Genomic DNA, 16,783 nt, shown 5'->3' on the forward strand with positions numbered 1-16,783 from the left:
GTGTCATCCATTTGTATATAAGCAGTATGTAAATATATTCACTGTACTATATGAACAGAAACCCACAGAATAAATGAAGGACCCCACTGTTCAATGTCAGACAGTGCTAACAAACCCACATTTTACTGTGTCTTTTTAAATAATTTCCCATCTTTTCCTTACTTCTTCCTCTAATGTTGAGGTTGAATTTTCATTCCAATTCCACGTCCATAGCTGTTGTGCTCCTTCCAGTCGTAACACATGCTCTTTACTGGCAAATTTCATATACCATGAAAGTATAAATAAAATTGCATTTATTTTTCTTAACCTTGCAGACATACTGGATGCATCATAAATTTTCCAGAAAATGTGTGTTTCCAATTTCCAACTTTTAAGCTAAAATGAGTGATTTTATTTGTAGTGTGCAAGGAAAATGGAAATTTGAAAAAATACAATTTCATGACCACATGGCAATCTCAATCTGCTGATGAAGATCATTTGGTATGACTGAAAGCTTCACAGAACACCTGCTAAACGGACCTTGAGTTGAGCTTCTTTTGTTGGCTGCCGTTTCACAGGTCAGGAACAAATGATGAATCTCCTTGTCCTAAAAGTGCTTCGACCTTGGGAAGAGCAGCAGACATAACAATCACCCATTTAGTAGCTTGTCTAGAGCTTTTGATCATATCACATAATCATGATCAGAAGATGGAGTTTGCCACATTGTCAAGGAATTGTAGATGTGCAAGTTTCCATTCCTGGTAGAGGTGTGAAGTTCATTCTTGACCATGGAGACATACAGTATATCACGTGATTGAAAGCTCTTCAACAGCTACTCAATGGTCCCTGAAGTGAGACTGTGCCCAACTGCTGTTTCCAAGGTCAAGAAATTGAAACCCCTGCAATACAGACAAGAGGTCTTTGAAGTGCACAGGGAAAAAAAAATCCATGACGACTTACAAACTCTACTTGCTGTGAAGATCATGCAATATGATCAAAAGCTCCAGAAAACATACTAATAAGACCTGGAGATGACTTGCATAGTCAAGGCTTGGCTTTTGGGCGCAACTGGTAAGGCCTGGCCAGAAATCAGGGTGAATGTAATTAAACCTGTTATTGGTATTAATAACGTAGCCAGTCAATGTTTCTTGTTCACTAATGTCACTTGTTGTGAGTATACCATGTACCTGCTCTTCCTTATCTTCTACTGTAGCCAAGTTAGAGAACACTTGAGTCTTTCACTGTGAATTTGAACTGCCATTTTTTCCAATTTCCAACCACTGTGAATTATCAATTCACCTAAGACAGAACTTATTAAAAAGAGACACCTGTTGGATATTTCAGACCTGTCTACCCATACCTCAGAGTTAACGGTACCTTACATCAGAGATGAGAAAGTTCTTTCCTACTATGTCTCCAAACCAGAGTAAACCACAGATAAGTATCCTTTTTGTAAAATGTTTTTGGGGGTCAGTAGGCACTTCTTATTCTATATGCATGAAGAAACTGAAAGAGTAATTACTTTCAGACTATCTTAATGGATTATGAAAAATAATAAGCTCTTACCAGGAGATAATTAGGATATGCAAGTACCAGAGTTGGCAAGACTGGGCACAGTTGATTATTACCTCTGGCGACAAGCGATTGAAGTTGAAGGGCAAATTATTCCAGAGTGTGAGCAATAGCTGCAGACTTACTGGAACCGAGCCCTTTTTGTGAAGGTCTTAATTGGTAGATGTGCAGATAAGGAAAGGAGCAACCCCCTCTGCACAGACATACATAAAGATAAGGGCCTTGTTCTGGTTCAATTAAGTTCCCCTCCAATTAGGATTGTTATCATCGTGACTCTGAACTGGGTGCTGGATGTCTGTGCGCTCACATAAACTCATGAACTTGACTAATGATGTCCACTAGGACCTGTACAGGATGTTAAATGCTACCCTCTGCTGGTATCAGATTTAATATTATTTACAGCACCATGTAGATGTACTTTATCTACAGCAGTGGTCTCTAACTTTTCTGGTATTGTCTACTTGTGACCCCACATCACAGATAATGGCCTGATTGAGTGGACAACAGCTGTTAAATTTTAAAAAAGTAAATTTTTACTTCCTGGATTATTTTATTTGATGGATTTTTAGAGGCCTGAAGAGGTGAAAGTATCCAGTATATTTTATATATTTTAAAAGACATTTTTCTGCAACTTCAGCTCCATCTTTTTGGACTTCCCTCATCTTCACATATTTCCTGGCTGCCAAGTGGACATATCATCATTCTGAGGAGTCACAAGGTAAAAAGGTCAGGAATCACTGATCTATAGACCCATTAAGGTTTACCTTGGGACACTTTGTGGGATCCTGAATTCCTGGTTGGGAACTACTGATCTACTCTGCACAGCACAGCCCTTAAGTATATATACAGTGACACATTTTCTGTGGTTTTGATTCTGTACTTCATTGCACTGGATTTGAAAGTAATCAGTGGCTCTGAGGTTAAAATGCTGACTTTCAGCTTAAAATTGAGGGTGTTCACATTAATACTGGGTGAACACATACTTAAATCCCTGCTCTGTAAAGCCCCTCAAATTTAAAAGCTTAGTTCACTCAAATCACAATAAACCCATATTTTCTCACTCACCTCTGGTGATATCTACCCAGAAAGGGCAGTTTTGGCTGGTCCAGGTGTGGATGTTTACCCCTCATACAATGGAAGTGAAATGAACCGTGTTTGCTGCAAACACTGAAACTTACAGCAACATCTCTTTCCAGAGACAGTGTTCCAGTTACTTTGGACAAGCCACTAAAACACACTGTCAACAGTTTTCATTCATCTCTCAGGAGACTGGATTATCCACTGAAAACAGGAGACTGTTTTTGGAAAGACATGTTGCTGCTGACTTGTTTTTTTGTCTTTTCCCAGACTCAAAGTCACCTGGACAAGTAAAACCAACAGTAACTGCATGGTGGGACTGTGAGGAATGAGTGAGAGGAATGAAATGAAAAATTATAATAAGGACAGGCTGACAATTTCTGCACTGCTCACCACATACAGATGTAAATGCCAAGCACTCTACCCTCTTAGTCAGTGTCTAATTTGAACCAAAACCACAGAAAATGTGTCACTGTACAAATACTTAGACTGTACTGTAAACTGTACTTACTTCAGCCACACAGCTAAGAGGAGAAAGCAAGAAGTATTGGGATGAATTGCAAATGCAATTTCATCATCCCCATTCTCTTTCTCTCTCTGAACATAAACCCGGAAATTTGTGCAGCTGCATGTTACACAAAATGACAAAAAGGCTGAGGATTAACCTGAATCTGTTTCAGTGTCTGTGAGGCAGGGGTAGTGGAAGAGTCTGGATCTGGGGCTCAGATTCTATTGGGAAAGCCTCCATAAGAGGCTGTTAGTCATGGTGTGATTCCACCTTGATTCAAGCAGGGCTGGGTAAATACTTTTTGGTCAAGCAAACCACATGGGACTCCAAGACTGCCTCACTGCAATCCCTGCCTGAAAACCTCTATTACACCTCTTAATGCATAGTAACAAGCCAGGTCACAGTTTATCCACTCCACTCTGACACTCAGATAAACAGACACCACTGAGAAGAGAGAGCAAGGACAAAAACAGGACTAACAGGAAAATGAAGCAGACAAAGACTCACCTCACTTTCCTTTTGCATAATTAGCGAATCAATGCTGTGTGGATTAGTCTTCCATTTCAAGGTCACTGAATCAAGGGCAACGCTGGACAATACACACAATCCCAGACTAATTATGAGAATCATCTTTATGAGAATATAAGACATGGAGCCGGAATCAAACAGGGGTGATTTCTGGAGCTTTGTAATTAAATAATGAGCATGTGTTGGCTTTGAGTGACTGCTCCTTACAACACATCAATCATCAATGATGCACAGCAACAACAAATTAACTCAAGACTATGCTCCGTGGTATTTACGAAGCGGGTATTGAACACAGTTGACATACTAGGAAAACATCTTCCCAAGATGAAGTGTTTGCTGTTAGTCAGCCAAGAAATGACTCAAGTCAGTGGAAAAGTCTGCAGGTTTGTTGATGTGAAGTTACATCAAAGGCTGTAGGTGTCCTCAGGTATCTCTCCCAGGAGTTCATCCAAGTCATCATCTGCACAACAGACAGAACAGAGACAGGTGAGAGCATGAAACAGCTCACGCATATTCAACCACCATGGCAGGAATAATAACCTAATAACCTGTCTGAGGTAGTGTTACAAAGTAAGAGTGATCAAAGTCATTTTTTCATGGGAATATGTGATCCTACACGTTTATGTAAGACATAACAGAGGTAGAGAGGAACTGAGGGACCACAGAGAGAGAGAGAGGGATCATAAAATGGGCTTTAGAAATAAGGTGAATGAACAATGCTCAGCCACTTCTGTAATTAATCCACGTTGTAAATCACCATGAAATTCAACAAAATCACTGTTAGGAGCCGTGCATCCAGACAGCAGAGTAACAGGAGCAAAAATGAAGTTGATAGTGTTTTGTGAGGAGTGAGGATCCAGAGCCGAAAGATTAGTCGGCCAATTGATCGACATAAGAATATTCTGCAGCTATATTAATAATCAATTGTTTCAGTCATTTCTTTTATGCCAAACATTTGCTGGCTTCAGCCTCTAAAATGTGCAGATCTACCGTCTTTGTTTGTCATATATCACTGTCAATTTAGATGAAATTGTTTTGTTTTTCGTTGTTTGTCAGCATACAATAGACTGTTTTGCTAGATTGGATTAAAGGCCAGAGAGTCAAATGTCTCAGCATTTTACCAGTGCTGGTTTTAATTCAGAAAGTTTTACAGAACTTGACACTTGGAAAACTCAGGATGTGACGAGAATTAATCTCCTTCTCTCTCACCAGAAGTATTATTACAGTCAATATGAGGGGCCACACCTGCATCCCAGCCTGTGTCCTGTGCTGCTGGATTCCCAGCAGGCTCTTGGGGGCCTCTGCTGGAGCTCACTCCAGTGTGTGTTGGGAAACGAGAGTCTTTGTCTCCCTCTGTGCATCCTCCCCCCTCTTCTCCCTCGTCATCCTCCTCGTCAAACACCAGATGCATACGAGATACCGGCTCCCGGAGGACCGAGGGAGACTGAGCGGGTGACGGCAGCATCCTTTCCTGAATAAAAACATTTAAAAAAACATTTTGAGGGGACAGCTGATGGGTTGACAGAGCATTTCTGGATGGCAGATTTAATATTTGTTGGAATGCAACTGTGCTATTCTTGTTTTCAGCTGACAGTAGTGGGGGCTCACCAGGACCAGCGGGGGGAGCTGAGTGGAGGACAGACTGACTCCATCAGGGGAGTAGATCCTCAGCAGGTTGTTGGGGGTCACGTTCAGGTAATGGTTACGATGGGAGGGGGAAAATACACCAACCTGTCCAGAGTGAGCAGAGACAAAGGATTCAGATAAACTCCGTAAACTGAATGAACCCAGGTCTGTAAACATTTTACATTTAGGTGAAGTTAAACTGCAGCTTCCCTCATGAGTGAAATCACAGTTTTAAGTGACAGTGGCGTGAGTGAGTTTTACTTGTTTCAGCAGCAGTACGGCTCCGACCTTCAGCTCCTCCGCTCTGTCCTCCAGGAGCTGCCGGTGCACAGTTCCCTGAATCTCCCCTTCAGTCACAGATATTAAGGATAACAGAACAATGACAAATAGCTAATCAATGCTTTTATATCAACAGTGAAAAACAGGACAACATGCACCGTGAAAGGCGTTGCTCGCAGTGACAAACCCACAGATACATATCACTCGACTCTGCAGTTCCCCTCAAAGTGTTTGAGCTCATTTTGTTTTATAGCCCACAACTTCACTGTTTCATTTCACTCTCACCATTCTCAGTGTCATTTTCTCTCCCAGGAGGCAGCTGCTTTCAGCAAAAAAGCTCAGTGTGCAGCACATAACCCAGCACCAAACAGCAATGAGGAGGAAATGTTGGACTAACGACTCCAAATGAAAGTTAATGTTGCTCCATAACCTGCTGTTTACTAACAAGTTCACCACATCAGCTTTAAAAGATGTCAGGGTTGAGTTAATGGCAGAGCTGCACAGATAACTCAGTCAGTATTAGTTTATTGCAGATATATGTAAACATTGACATGCAAAGGAACTGCAGTGCAGAAACACCAAACTAGGTTTAAGGGGATTTAGACAGTCTCACCTTTTCATAGATTGTCTCCCTGAGAGCATGTACAACATGATTGTCACAGACACTGTAAAATGTCTCGCTCAGTGTGTATCCTGGTCCCAATTTAAGAAAAACAAAAAGGCATTGTTTGTTTACATGATGTGATACATCATTATCAAATTTGTTTTAAGTGCTACACATCAATAACGGTGCACACTGTATATGTACTGTAGTTTGGCTAGCTGCCAACAAGTGACCAAAAAACAGCAAATAATAGAGGTTTCAAAAAAAGTTAAATGGTCAAGATCCATGATCCAAGATACAGGTACTGTAGTAACAGTAAGAGATCTTTAAATCTTTAAAGAGCATCTGACAGATTAAATTACTGTAAACATGGGCAACCTGATAGCTGAATGGTTAGGGCGCGTATCTGGCTGGCCGGGCTCTTTGCTGCATCATTCCCTACTTTCTGTCCCATTTCCTGTCCATCCTATTTCCACTGTCCTATAAATAAAAGCTTCATCAGATCCTTTAAAACACACTAAGTCCTTTCAACTGTTGGGAACTAATAGCATAATTAAAATTACAACATTAGAAAATGCCCATCACCAGTTTGACCGGAGTCCAAAAGATTTAATTTACATGAACCACAGAAAAGCAGCAAACCCTGTCGTTGGAGAAGCTGAACCCAGAAAATGTTCGGCTCTGTGTGTTCATGGTTGATAAATGGTTAATTGTTAATCAAATATCAAAATGGCTGTCAGGTAATTTCATGTAACTAACCCGCTAATCTTTTCAGAACCAGTATTTAGTCACCACATCCTGACAGCGGCTCCTGAGATAACTGCCTGCTGGAGAAAAAGCTGCAGAATTTCCAGCAGGTGGGAGGCGAAATACTGACAGAAAGGTCCCTCATGGTGTCAGAAGCACTTACTACTCACCCACTAATGCCAATCAACTCCAACTGAATCACTAATAAGGAAGTCTGGTGTTGAGTACAACCTCCACTCCTGAGTGCTGATAGTCAGTACACCTTCATGTGGCTGCTCTCTGGGGACCATGGCAACTGGCTAAGCTTAGAGGTGGATCGGACAAAAAGGGTGAAGCCTCGAGGCCGAGCAGCAGAGGAGAAGAGTAGGAGGAAAGAAAGAGGCTTGCTGCTGTAGGGGCAGGACAGATGTGAACTGTACTGGATGTGTACTGTATGTACATGTATATCTGTGTGTGTGAGTGTAATCAAGCATGTTATAGTGGCTGAACCCGGCTCTCACACCATGCGGAGTGCAGTCAGGCGAGCTCTTGGTGAGTCAGATGTCAAATGTGAAGCAAACAGCTCACAGCTTCTTCGCCACCTCTCTCTCTCTTTTATTCACCATCGCTCACCACGTCTATTTATTTTTTTAATTTTCTCTACTACAGTGCACAGTTCATTTGGAGCCTGGAGTGTTTCTAACCACCCACGAGATCTTTCAGTTTCTGTCTCATATCGCAAATGTATACACATTTCAACAATGAATCTGTGTAATCCTGTTGTAAAGGGGTGTGTGTGTGTGTGTGTGTGTGTGTGTGTGTGTGTCCATGTCCAGTACCTGTCGGGTCTTTAAACACAGCCTTGGCATCAGCGTGTGTGTGGATGATGCCCTTCAGAAGCACAGCCATGTTGGGCACTTTGTTTTTCACCAGCTGTTTCAGTGCAGCCTACATTTATGAGAGAAAGCAAACAAACACATTAGCTTCTGCTGTTAACCTGTAATTATTGAAATTTGATTGGCAACTATTCCCTCCATCCATCTGTAAAGCAAGAATTTCAAAACTTATTTGGCTCTAGCTTGACATACATGATAGTAAACTGAATATATTGGGATTTTGGACTGTTGGTCAGATAAAACAAGCAATTTCATTAAATTAGCCTTGGGCTCTGGGACATTACATTCTGTATTTTTAAAAATATTTTCTGACAGTTTGCAGACAGGATAACCTTTATTTGAGAGAATGAAGTAAGAATGTAGAAAGTAATTGTTAGCTGCAGCCTAAAACACTGTCTGCTGTCCAGTCACAAGTCTGCACAATCGACCAGCAGTAACAAACCTGTTATTACTGTACATTTTTAACATTTGTAACCCTATTTCATCAAATTACAGTTTTACATAGGATTTGAAAATTCTTTGTTTTGTAAGCATCTGGTGGCATTACAAGAATGAAGCAGTAGTAGTATTTGAATTTTATTTATGAAACTTAATTCAATAAAAACAAAACAAAAAAATTACCCATCCCTACCAAAAAAATGTCCCCTAAAACATCAACCTCCTGAGTATTTAATCAGCCCAGCCTTAAATCTTACCCCTCTTCCTTCTGGTTTTCACCATCAGTACAAACGTCAGACTCGCACAGGGCTGTGGCGATGTACCGGTATCAAAAATAAACAGCAGTGAGCAGCATTTAATGATGGGATCGCCCTGCTTCTCCGCTGCATTAGATGTAACATGTTATTGTTCATCCAGCAGAAGCAGGGAGAGGGCTGTGTGTTCATTTGTTTATTGGTGCAAACGAGGATTCTCGGAAGCTGCCGCTCATGTAAACGGCTTAACCTGAATGAGCTTAGCCAGAGTCCTGCCAGCGACTCTGTGCATGTAAATGGAGCCGGTGACATGCAAGCACGACATTAAACCAACATGTGTAAGTCTCTCACGACTGCCACTCAAGAACACTGAGAAGTTATTCCAGAGAGGCCGACACAAATAGAAAAGTGCGGAATAGCAGCAGGGCCTCAATTAGAGTGATTGATGAGTGATCGTACTGTTTATAATTACAAAACACCTCCAGTGCGGCGTCGTCATTTGTCCTGATTATTCCAACAGACCTCCAGCAGTGACACACAGTCTGTTATGATGGAGGATAAAACAAACTATTTGACCTAAATAGCAGCATGTGTGTGTACAGGACACAGAGGTTGAGTAAGACTTTTTTTTTTTGCTACCTAACAACAAAAAGGTGTGTAACAGCAATGGGAGATCACCTTTCGAAGCACCATGACCACACTGTAGGAGTGCAGGAAGCACGACGGGTTCCTCTCATCCAGTCCCATCTCTGCCTTCATCGCCGCCCAGGCACCGCCATTGAATTCGTCTTCCTCAGACTGCGAGCTGGAAGTCTTTAAATCAAAACAAACAGTTAAATCACTCACAAAAAACAAATCCGCTTTATTCCTGTCAATAGGTCTTTCAGATGGTCATTGGGATTCTAATGCAGCAAGACTGTGGGAAAATTCATTTCACACAGCAGACTGGACCACTTCAGTGTCTGGTTTTTGTACAACAGGCTTTTAAAGAAAAGAAAATGCATCTGGGGATGTTTGGAAGATCTAAACCTAATCCTGCCTCCCAGTCATGTCAGGAATATCAAAGCATGCTGTAATTACTAAATGGTAATTACCATATGAGCGGTCATTTACTGTTTCTCTTGTAACAATAACTTGACAAAAACATCAGTTCTGTGAATACAAATCCATCCGGTTTTATTATATGCTCCCTTATCCCATTCAGCGTCGCGGATAGATGAAGCCTATCCCAGCATGGTCTGGGTGACAGGCAGAGGAGTGAGTCATTGTGCCACTGCCACTCCTCTGTTCCTCATGGGCACTTGTTGTGATTATAGATAAAAGCATAAAACATAAATGTTTCTTTTGTTTCAGAGAAGAAGGAAAAAAAAATGTTTGGATTGAATTTCCCAGGAGGAGCTAAAGGCAACACTGTGTGTAGTTCAGTCTTGTGCTTCAGTGTGTGGGAATTTCTGCTGGGCTCTACAGAGGTATAGTGTTCGCTCACTACTGTCATATGCAAATCATGTAGATAATTAATCAATGACATGATCAATACGAAATTTAACTGCAAAGACTAAAAAACCAACTAATCCTAATGTCTATTTTTAAGTTAAAATGCCAATAATTCACTGGCTTCTCAGTCTGGATATTTGCTGGGCTCCTCAGTTTTCTATGATATTCAACTGAACACCTTGAGCTGCTGATTAGACAAAACACAGACACTGGAATACGTCAGCTTGGGCTTTTGGAAATGTTTCCATTATTCTCTGACATTTTACAAACCAAACCAAGAAAATAATCTACAGATTAATGAAAATTGTTGTTCGTTGTCGCTCCAGATCTCATCAGAGTTTTGATTTATGCTTATGCCATGTGAAAATAAAACAAGCTTTCATGCGTTTTGTGCAGGTCCTTGTCTCTTGTCAGTAGGTTTATTACCTGGCTTGGCAACCGGGCCACAACACCGTGAGCAGGAGTGTGAGGAACAGAAACCACGATGTTGTCCAGGCTCTGACCCTGAGGCTGAGAGAGAACAATCTAATTGTCATATGGTGGAAAAACAAACACATAAACGATAGATTTCTTTGGCAGTCATTTCATTAGTGCTGCAGTGACAAATCTACAGGGCAGCAGCTGACACACTGTAACCAGGCACAGATGTGAGGAATTTCAGCAGCAATGCAGAGGGAGAACACCAGCACTGGATGGCACTAACCTGCTGTGGCAGGAGGCCAGCAGGGCCAGGGAACCGTCGGGTCCTGGGCCGGTGAGGCTCAGAGCGAGGCCTCTTCTTAGGAAGTTTATTGGAGGCCGACACCAGCTGGACCAGGCGGTTAGTGAGGACCGGTGTGTGAAGGGGATGAGGGCTCAGAGTAGTGGAGCTCACAGACGAGGAAGGTGCTGGGGAGACTGTCTCAAAGAGGCCACGGGCCTGAGGGGAGGGTCCTGGAGTTGCCCACTGTCTCTGTGGCTGCTGGGGTCTGATTAGTGTCCTGGAAATGGGGCTGGGGGCAGGAGAAGTTGCAGTGAGGCCAGGGAAAACACTAGGACTCTGTGGGGGGGCTGATAGGAAAGTAGGGCGGGGAGCTGGAGATCGCACATGAGCAGCTGAAACAGTCTGAGGAGGTAGGCCATGATTAGATGAACTGCCCGGTTGGTGCACAGCCAGAGTCCGATCAGGGAGTGCCTGAATCCCTCCACAGGTTGGGGGTCGAAGCATTTTGGCTGAAGATGCAGGCTCGACTGTGGGTGCGGGAGGAGCCGGAGCAGGAGGTTGAAGCGGCTGCCCCATCTGGCTGTCGCACTCATCCAGGTCTGCCAGGTCAACATCCCAATCATCAAAATCATCCTGAGCCACAGAGGGCTTACACGATTCCCCAGCGTTAGCATGACTCTGTGCTGGTGCCAGGTTATGCTGAGTGTTGTTTAACGTCAGGGGACAGGGGGGTTGAGGCTGGGAGGTTTTGGTGGAGGTGGAGGAGGAGGAGGAGGAGGAGGAGGAGGAGGAGAGCTGTCTCAACCCCAGAGCGACAGTTTGTCCAGCAGCAGTGTGCGTGCTGCTCCTCGATGCTGAGCCATTACACAGGGCAGCTGATCTCTCTGCAGTTTGCTGAGGGCGGTTTTTCTCCGGCTCTCTGTGAGCAACAGAGGAGGCACGCAGCGGGCAGGATGACACAGCAGCTGCCGCATCGGCTGGTCCAGACGCCGAGAGGACGGGCCAATCTGTCCCGAGCAGGTCCTGGGAAACACACGCACAGTGTGAGACACATGGGACAGAAGGAGGACCATTATGTCACAGGCTGTGAGCTGCCCGCACTGACAAGCTAAGTGACAACTGAAATCAGGTGTGTTTGAGTCTGCAGTTTACCACCTCATCGTCAAAGTCCTCGCCAATGCTGAACAGGCCACTGAACTTACAGGTCTGTAACAAAGGTGACAACACACTGGTGAAACACACATCCAGACGCAGATGCTATTTAACGGAAGACAGTCGAATAAACTGTCGCAAACTGTCACAAACTAAAACCTAACGTCCTTTTAGCATACGATATGTTAGCCTAGTTAGCCCAAGCTGGTTTTAGTTTGCTGGGATTTGCTCACTTACCATCGCAGTCATTGGAAATCACGATCAAAGCCGAATTTGATCGGTTCGGACAGGCTTAGTAAGACACCGAGTGCCATTCAATATATCTGTATTAATATTATTTAGTTTTCTTTTTGATATGGCTTTATTTTGACACACAATCGCTACTAGCCAACGAGCTAAATAAGTTTTTTTTCTCGGCTGCAGCGAGTTAACGCGCCGCTACGTTCAAACACGACGTAATGACGTAAGAAATGTTTTTACAAAGAGTGTTGAAGCAGAGCGAGAAGCGAGATGGATCACCCCTCAGCACGGCCGTCTCCGCATTCAGGTAGCCTCATTTTTGGTTTGTATTTTTCCCTGTGGGCTTATGGAAACTATAGTCGGTATTATTAACTTGAATGTTAAACAGTGGAAGTGTTGACAACATAATCGAATTAAATAAACTTGTGTACCGACAGGAACGAGAAGTCCTTCAAATGCTCAGAAAAATCGAAATTTGACATTTCAATTCATAACAACTGGACAAACATCGACATCAGCTACTACTGGTGAGTTTGTTTTTCCTGTGGCTGTTTAGCCTTTTGGATCCTCATACCATCTTCTCTGTTAGGTTATGCAAAGAGAATTAAGTATTTATGTTTAATTACTACCCCATAATATTTATACCCTGAGGAACAAAGGTGAATAATTTTCCAAACATACATTAGCTCATATTGTTCATCACCTACCTCCATCCATCTGTCCATCCAGTCAAACTGCCTTTCCCTTGCTGACTGTCCAATTCTGACTCATACCTTTGCAGAATTGCTGACTGCATGCCGAAATTTCAGATTTCACCAGGAAATATATTGAAATTTGGATAATACTACAATGCTGTGCTATGTGATGCACATATGCTTATAAGGAAGTTACAACTCAAACACTGTCATACTCAGTCATACTTTGTATATCTTGACATTTCTTTATTCTTTGGTTTACTTGACTGTTTTAGGGGAGATGAATGCTGGATCAATGCTGTCATCTAGTGGCCATGCTGGATAAGTCAAGTGTCAGCTTGCATTCTGATCTATTAATAACTAGTGCTGAAGTTGTATTTGAGCAACAATCTTGTGACTGTGCTCAGAGAGAAAGGGCATTTCATTTAGAGGTCCTCGCGTTAAAGTTTAACTTCAAAGGGAAACACAACTAATTAGAGTTATGAAAGCTTTTTCTTGACCTCTGCTTGGACCCCTGTGACTCACTGCAGTTCCAGTAAAGGGTGAGTAACAGTATGCTACCATTTCTGTAAACAGTATTGTCCAGAGTGTTTGAGGCAAGACCCTGTTGCTTTATGGTGTTTGATGTATGGAGTTCCAGCTCAGAACAAAAGGAAAAATCTTATAAAATAATCTAATTTCTTAAGTGTGTTCTAGGAAAAAGCTGTAAAAAACAATACAATTTCTCTTGTACTGACATTAAGGCGTCATGTCAAAGGACACATTTCCATTCTCATCTACCTCACTGCGCTCTCTGAGACTGGAGCAAGAGTATCAGGAGTGGCAGGATGCTCGACGAGCACTGGCTCAGAGGAGAGCCTTGACCAGGGACCCACTGCCCCGAGCCCCCAGGCCTCCTCCCAGGCAGCAGCGGCTCCAAGAGGTCCGGGCCCCTCCACCCCAGGTCCGCTGCAGAGACACAGCCGTCCACAATACCTTCATGTTCGGAGACATGAAGGGAGTGTATGCGGTGTTGAAGGACCCAGCGATGGTCAACGCTCTGATGGAGACAGTGCATGAGGAGATGGTGTGGGCTCCAGAGATGGGTAAAGACCTTCAACATTTCTTTGTTATTATCTTACATAAATGCTTTTAATTAATTGACAGCCCTTCTGTTCCTCTGTCAGGCATGTGGACGCTGAGCTCCAAGGTAAAACAGACCTCAGCATTACGTCTGGCTGCCAGCAGAGGACACACAGGATGTGTGGAGGAGCTGCTGTTCCGTGGAGCCGAAGTGAACGCCGACCCTGGAGGCAAGACAGCCCTTCACGATGCCTGTATAAGTGGCCACGCTGCCTGCGTGAGCCTGCTGCTTTCTCATGGAGCAGACCCTGAACTTCTGGCAGCAGACGGCAGCGCTCCTCTTCACCTCTGCACCTCTGCCCAGTCATTCCAGTGAGTGGTAGAGGAGCTGAAATCACTGGCAACTGACCAATTTTACTCTATATTCATAAAAATATTCTGTTCTCTGTCAGGTCCAAGTTGCTTTCAGGGTTCAGTGAAGTCAAGTTTCATTTTGATCTTTTCTTAAACTGAAAAGATGCTCATCTGTAAAAGTCACTTCAATTGCCTGCCAAGAATGTACGAAAATACAATTTTTCCTCATGTTTTCAGAGATGTGTGTGCACTTTGTTCCAGGTGTGCTGAGTTGCTGTTAGAGGGAGGTGCAGAGGTCAACGTGAGGATGAAGGAGTCAAGGCTCACACCTCTGCACGTGGCGGCTCGGCGGGGCCTGGAGGAGCACGTGGAGCTCTTCCTGAGCCACAAAGCAGATGTGTTGGCCACAAATCAAGAGGGGGAGACCCCTCTGAATGCTGCATGCTCTGGAGCTGAGAGGCCATCTGAGTCCAGCCGCTACCTCCGTGTGATTCATATGCTGCTGGATGCAGGAGCTGACCCCAGAACTGCAGGCAGGAAGCAGCACACCCCCCTGCACAACGCCTGCGCAAACTGCTGCTTTAGGATTGTTGATGTTCTCTTGCAGCACGGAGCAAAGGCTGATGTCGAAAACTGTGCAGGCTACACACCAATAGACTGTCTGTTGCAGGTAGCAGATAATGGCTGAAAGAACAAAGATGTAAAGTTTAGTATTTTTTAAAGATAGTCATGAAGTAGAGAGAGAGATTTTTAGCTTAAAGAGTGGTATGAACATTTTTTTGCTTGTTCCTTAAGGTGGTGGAAGATTACCCCGACCAGCAACCTGAAGCAATAGCACAATCACTTCTGAACCATGGAGCCAAACCTGTTTCACCAAAGGTTCAGTAAATCAACCACGCTGAGACAATGTGGAGACTAACACGTGTAAAATCAAATGTTATCTAATGCAGAGCTGGACGACAGGTGTGAAACTGTGAAAGAAAAGGATGAATTCCTGCACACTGGCAGTTCTGAGCTCATACAACATTTTGATCTTTGTCTGGAATCAAATTTACAACATGAAACAACATCATCTTTATACCAAAGCCACAACTCCCGGGACAAGTTCCATGTCAGTGATTGATAAGCCATCCTAAAATGAAACATATATGTCAAAACCTGTAGAATACAAACAAAAATAGAGTTGAGACAGAAAAAAATGTCATAAAATATAAGGTGGGCAACGCAAAACATTTAAAAAAAACTTTTGATCGACAAGAAATGTTCAGATAGGGCATAGGAGGAGGCAGATTGGTGAATAACCCCTCGATACGATATTCGACAAAGTATCAAGTCAATATTTCAAGTGAAAACTCAAGTAAAGGGTCATTTGACCAATATTTTTATGCACTAATAAAGATGACAAATGTTTAAAAACAAGCATGACAAAAATGGCTCTGGCACATATAAAACTGTAAATATCCAGGGGTATATCAGGATTAACCCCTGAAATCTATCTGCTCCCATCTTTTAATGTAGTGTTATGAAATTCTGTTCGGCAGAGTTAATTCCCCTTGTTCAAGAACATTCTTTAAGTCAGCTGGATAGTATGCATAGGACATTTTCTGACAGCGTCGGTCTTCTCTACAGATGCTGAAGCAGTGTCTCCTCTCTCCTGCCACTCTGGAGGTGATGCTGAACTCGTATACATCTGTCCCTCCCTGTGAATGGATGGACTCTCTGTCTGCTGAGATATATGAGGTGAGCTCTCCGCAGAGTTAAATCCCTTCTTCTCTTCTTGTTTATCACCCAGGGTTCTAGTGTTTTCTGTTTGTCACTCTCTGCCTCAGGAAAATCAGCCTTTCTTCGACTTGGTGCGTCAGCGGAGCGGTCAGCCTCGCTCTCTGCAGCATCTGTGTCGATGTGCCTTGCGCCTGCACCTCGGAGCCCGGTGTTACTCAGCAGTCAGTAAACTGGACATTCCCAGCTCTGTGAGGGATTATCTGCTGCTGTGTAACGACGGGAGGCTCCAGTGACTTCATGTTGTATACGTGATCCAACAGGATGGTGATGTTTCATCAAAATTGTCTGAAATTTACTAATAAAAATGTGTTTTTGTTATTTTATTCTTTAACTAACACTTATTTTTGCCAAGTTTATTAGTCTTATTGATGTTACTCTGTTGTTTGGACAATGCATAATTAAGAAACTTTCAATATTTCTGTGTTGATTTTCTGAAAGAAAATACAAATAAACACAACCTTATCACCTTATGGATTATTATTCATTTACATTTTCTTTCCTTTATACAAGGTGAGTTCTTTGGTACTGTTGTTTTAATATTAATGAAACATTAAGTGTTTTCATAAAAACCATGAAATTTAGATATAAGAAAAAAACTATCAAGAATAAAGTTGATAGCTTTAGAATGACCGAGCTAAGATCCTGCAGGACGTCCAGATCCAGACTGAAAAACTGGTGACGGCTAACCAAGCAGACATCGTGTGCAAACTACAGAAGAAGGCAGTGGTGATAGATGTAGCAATCCCAAGCGACAGCAACATCAAGAGGAAGAAACATGAGAAGCTCGAGAAATACCAAGGGATGAAAGAGAAGC

At 42.9% G+C, this 16,783-nt stretch overlaps 2 protein-coding genes across 4 annotated transcripts; one reads left to right on the plus strand and one right to left on the minus strand.

Annotated features, from left to right (window-relative positions):
• Window positions 1-9: 9 nt before the first annotated feature.
• Window positions 10-12,270, minus strand: hrob (homologous recombination factor with OB-fold). The gene is made up of 10 exons (XM_071469012.1): window positions 12,074-12,270; window positions 11,840-11,890; window positions 10,685-11,707; window positions 10,408-10,491; window positions 9,166-9,300; window positions 7,739-7,847; window positions 5,552-5,637; window positions 5,273-5,395; window positions 4,910-5,135; window positions 10-4,124 (listed from the first exon to the last, which is right to left on the minus strand). The coding sequence occupies exons 1-10, from the start codon at window positions 12,083-12,085 to the stop codon at window positions 4,069-4,071; spliced, it is 1,905 nt and encodes a 634-aa protein (XP_071325113.1). The 5' UTR covers window positions 12,086-12,270; the 3' UTR covers window positions 10-4,068.
• Window positions 11,732-16,439, plus strand: asb16 (ankyrin repeat and SOCS box containing 16). Of its 3 annotated transcripts, none has more exons than XM_071469066.1 (9): window positions 11,732-11,888; window positions 12,514-12,603; window positions 13,047-13,313; window positions 13,529-13,856; window positions 13,938-14,205; window positions 14,449-14,857; window positions 14,983-15,066; window positions 15,817-15,927; window positions 16,017-16,439. In XM_071469066.1, exons 4-9 carry the CDS (start codon window positions 13,751-13,753, stop codon window positions 16,200-16,202), a joined length of 1,164 nt encoding a protein of 387 aa, XP_071325167.1. In that variant the 5' UTR covers window positions 11,732-11,888; window positions 12,514-12,603; window positions 13,047-13,313; window positions 13,529-13,750; the 3' UTR covers window positions 16,203-16,439. The 3 variants fall into 3 exon arrangements, with proteins under 3 accessions (XP_071325167.1, XP_071325151.1, XP_071325159.1); XM_071469050.1 differs by having other exon boundaries at window positions 11,734-11,888; window positions 13,515-13,856; XM_071469058.1 differs by lacking the exon at window positions 11,732-11,888 and adding an exon at window positions 12,260-12,383 and having other exon boundaries at window positions 13,515-13,856.
• Window positions 16,440-16,783: the final 344 nt, after the last annotated feature.

The sequence above is a fragment of the Trachinotus anak genome, unplaced genomic scaffold, assembly GCF_046630095.1.
Source record: "Trachinotus anak isolate AG129_WGS33_773 ecotype Australia unplaced genomic scaffold, CSIRO_AGI_Tana_v1 ptg000003l, whole genome shotgun sequence".
Lineage (NCBI taxonomy): Eukaryota > Metazoa > Chordata > Actinopteri > Carangiformes > Carangidae > Trachinotus > Trachinotus anak.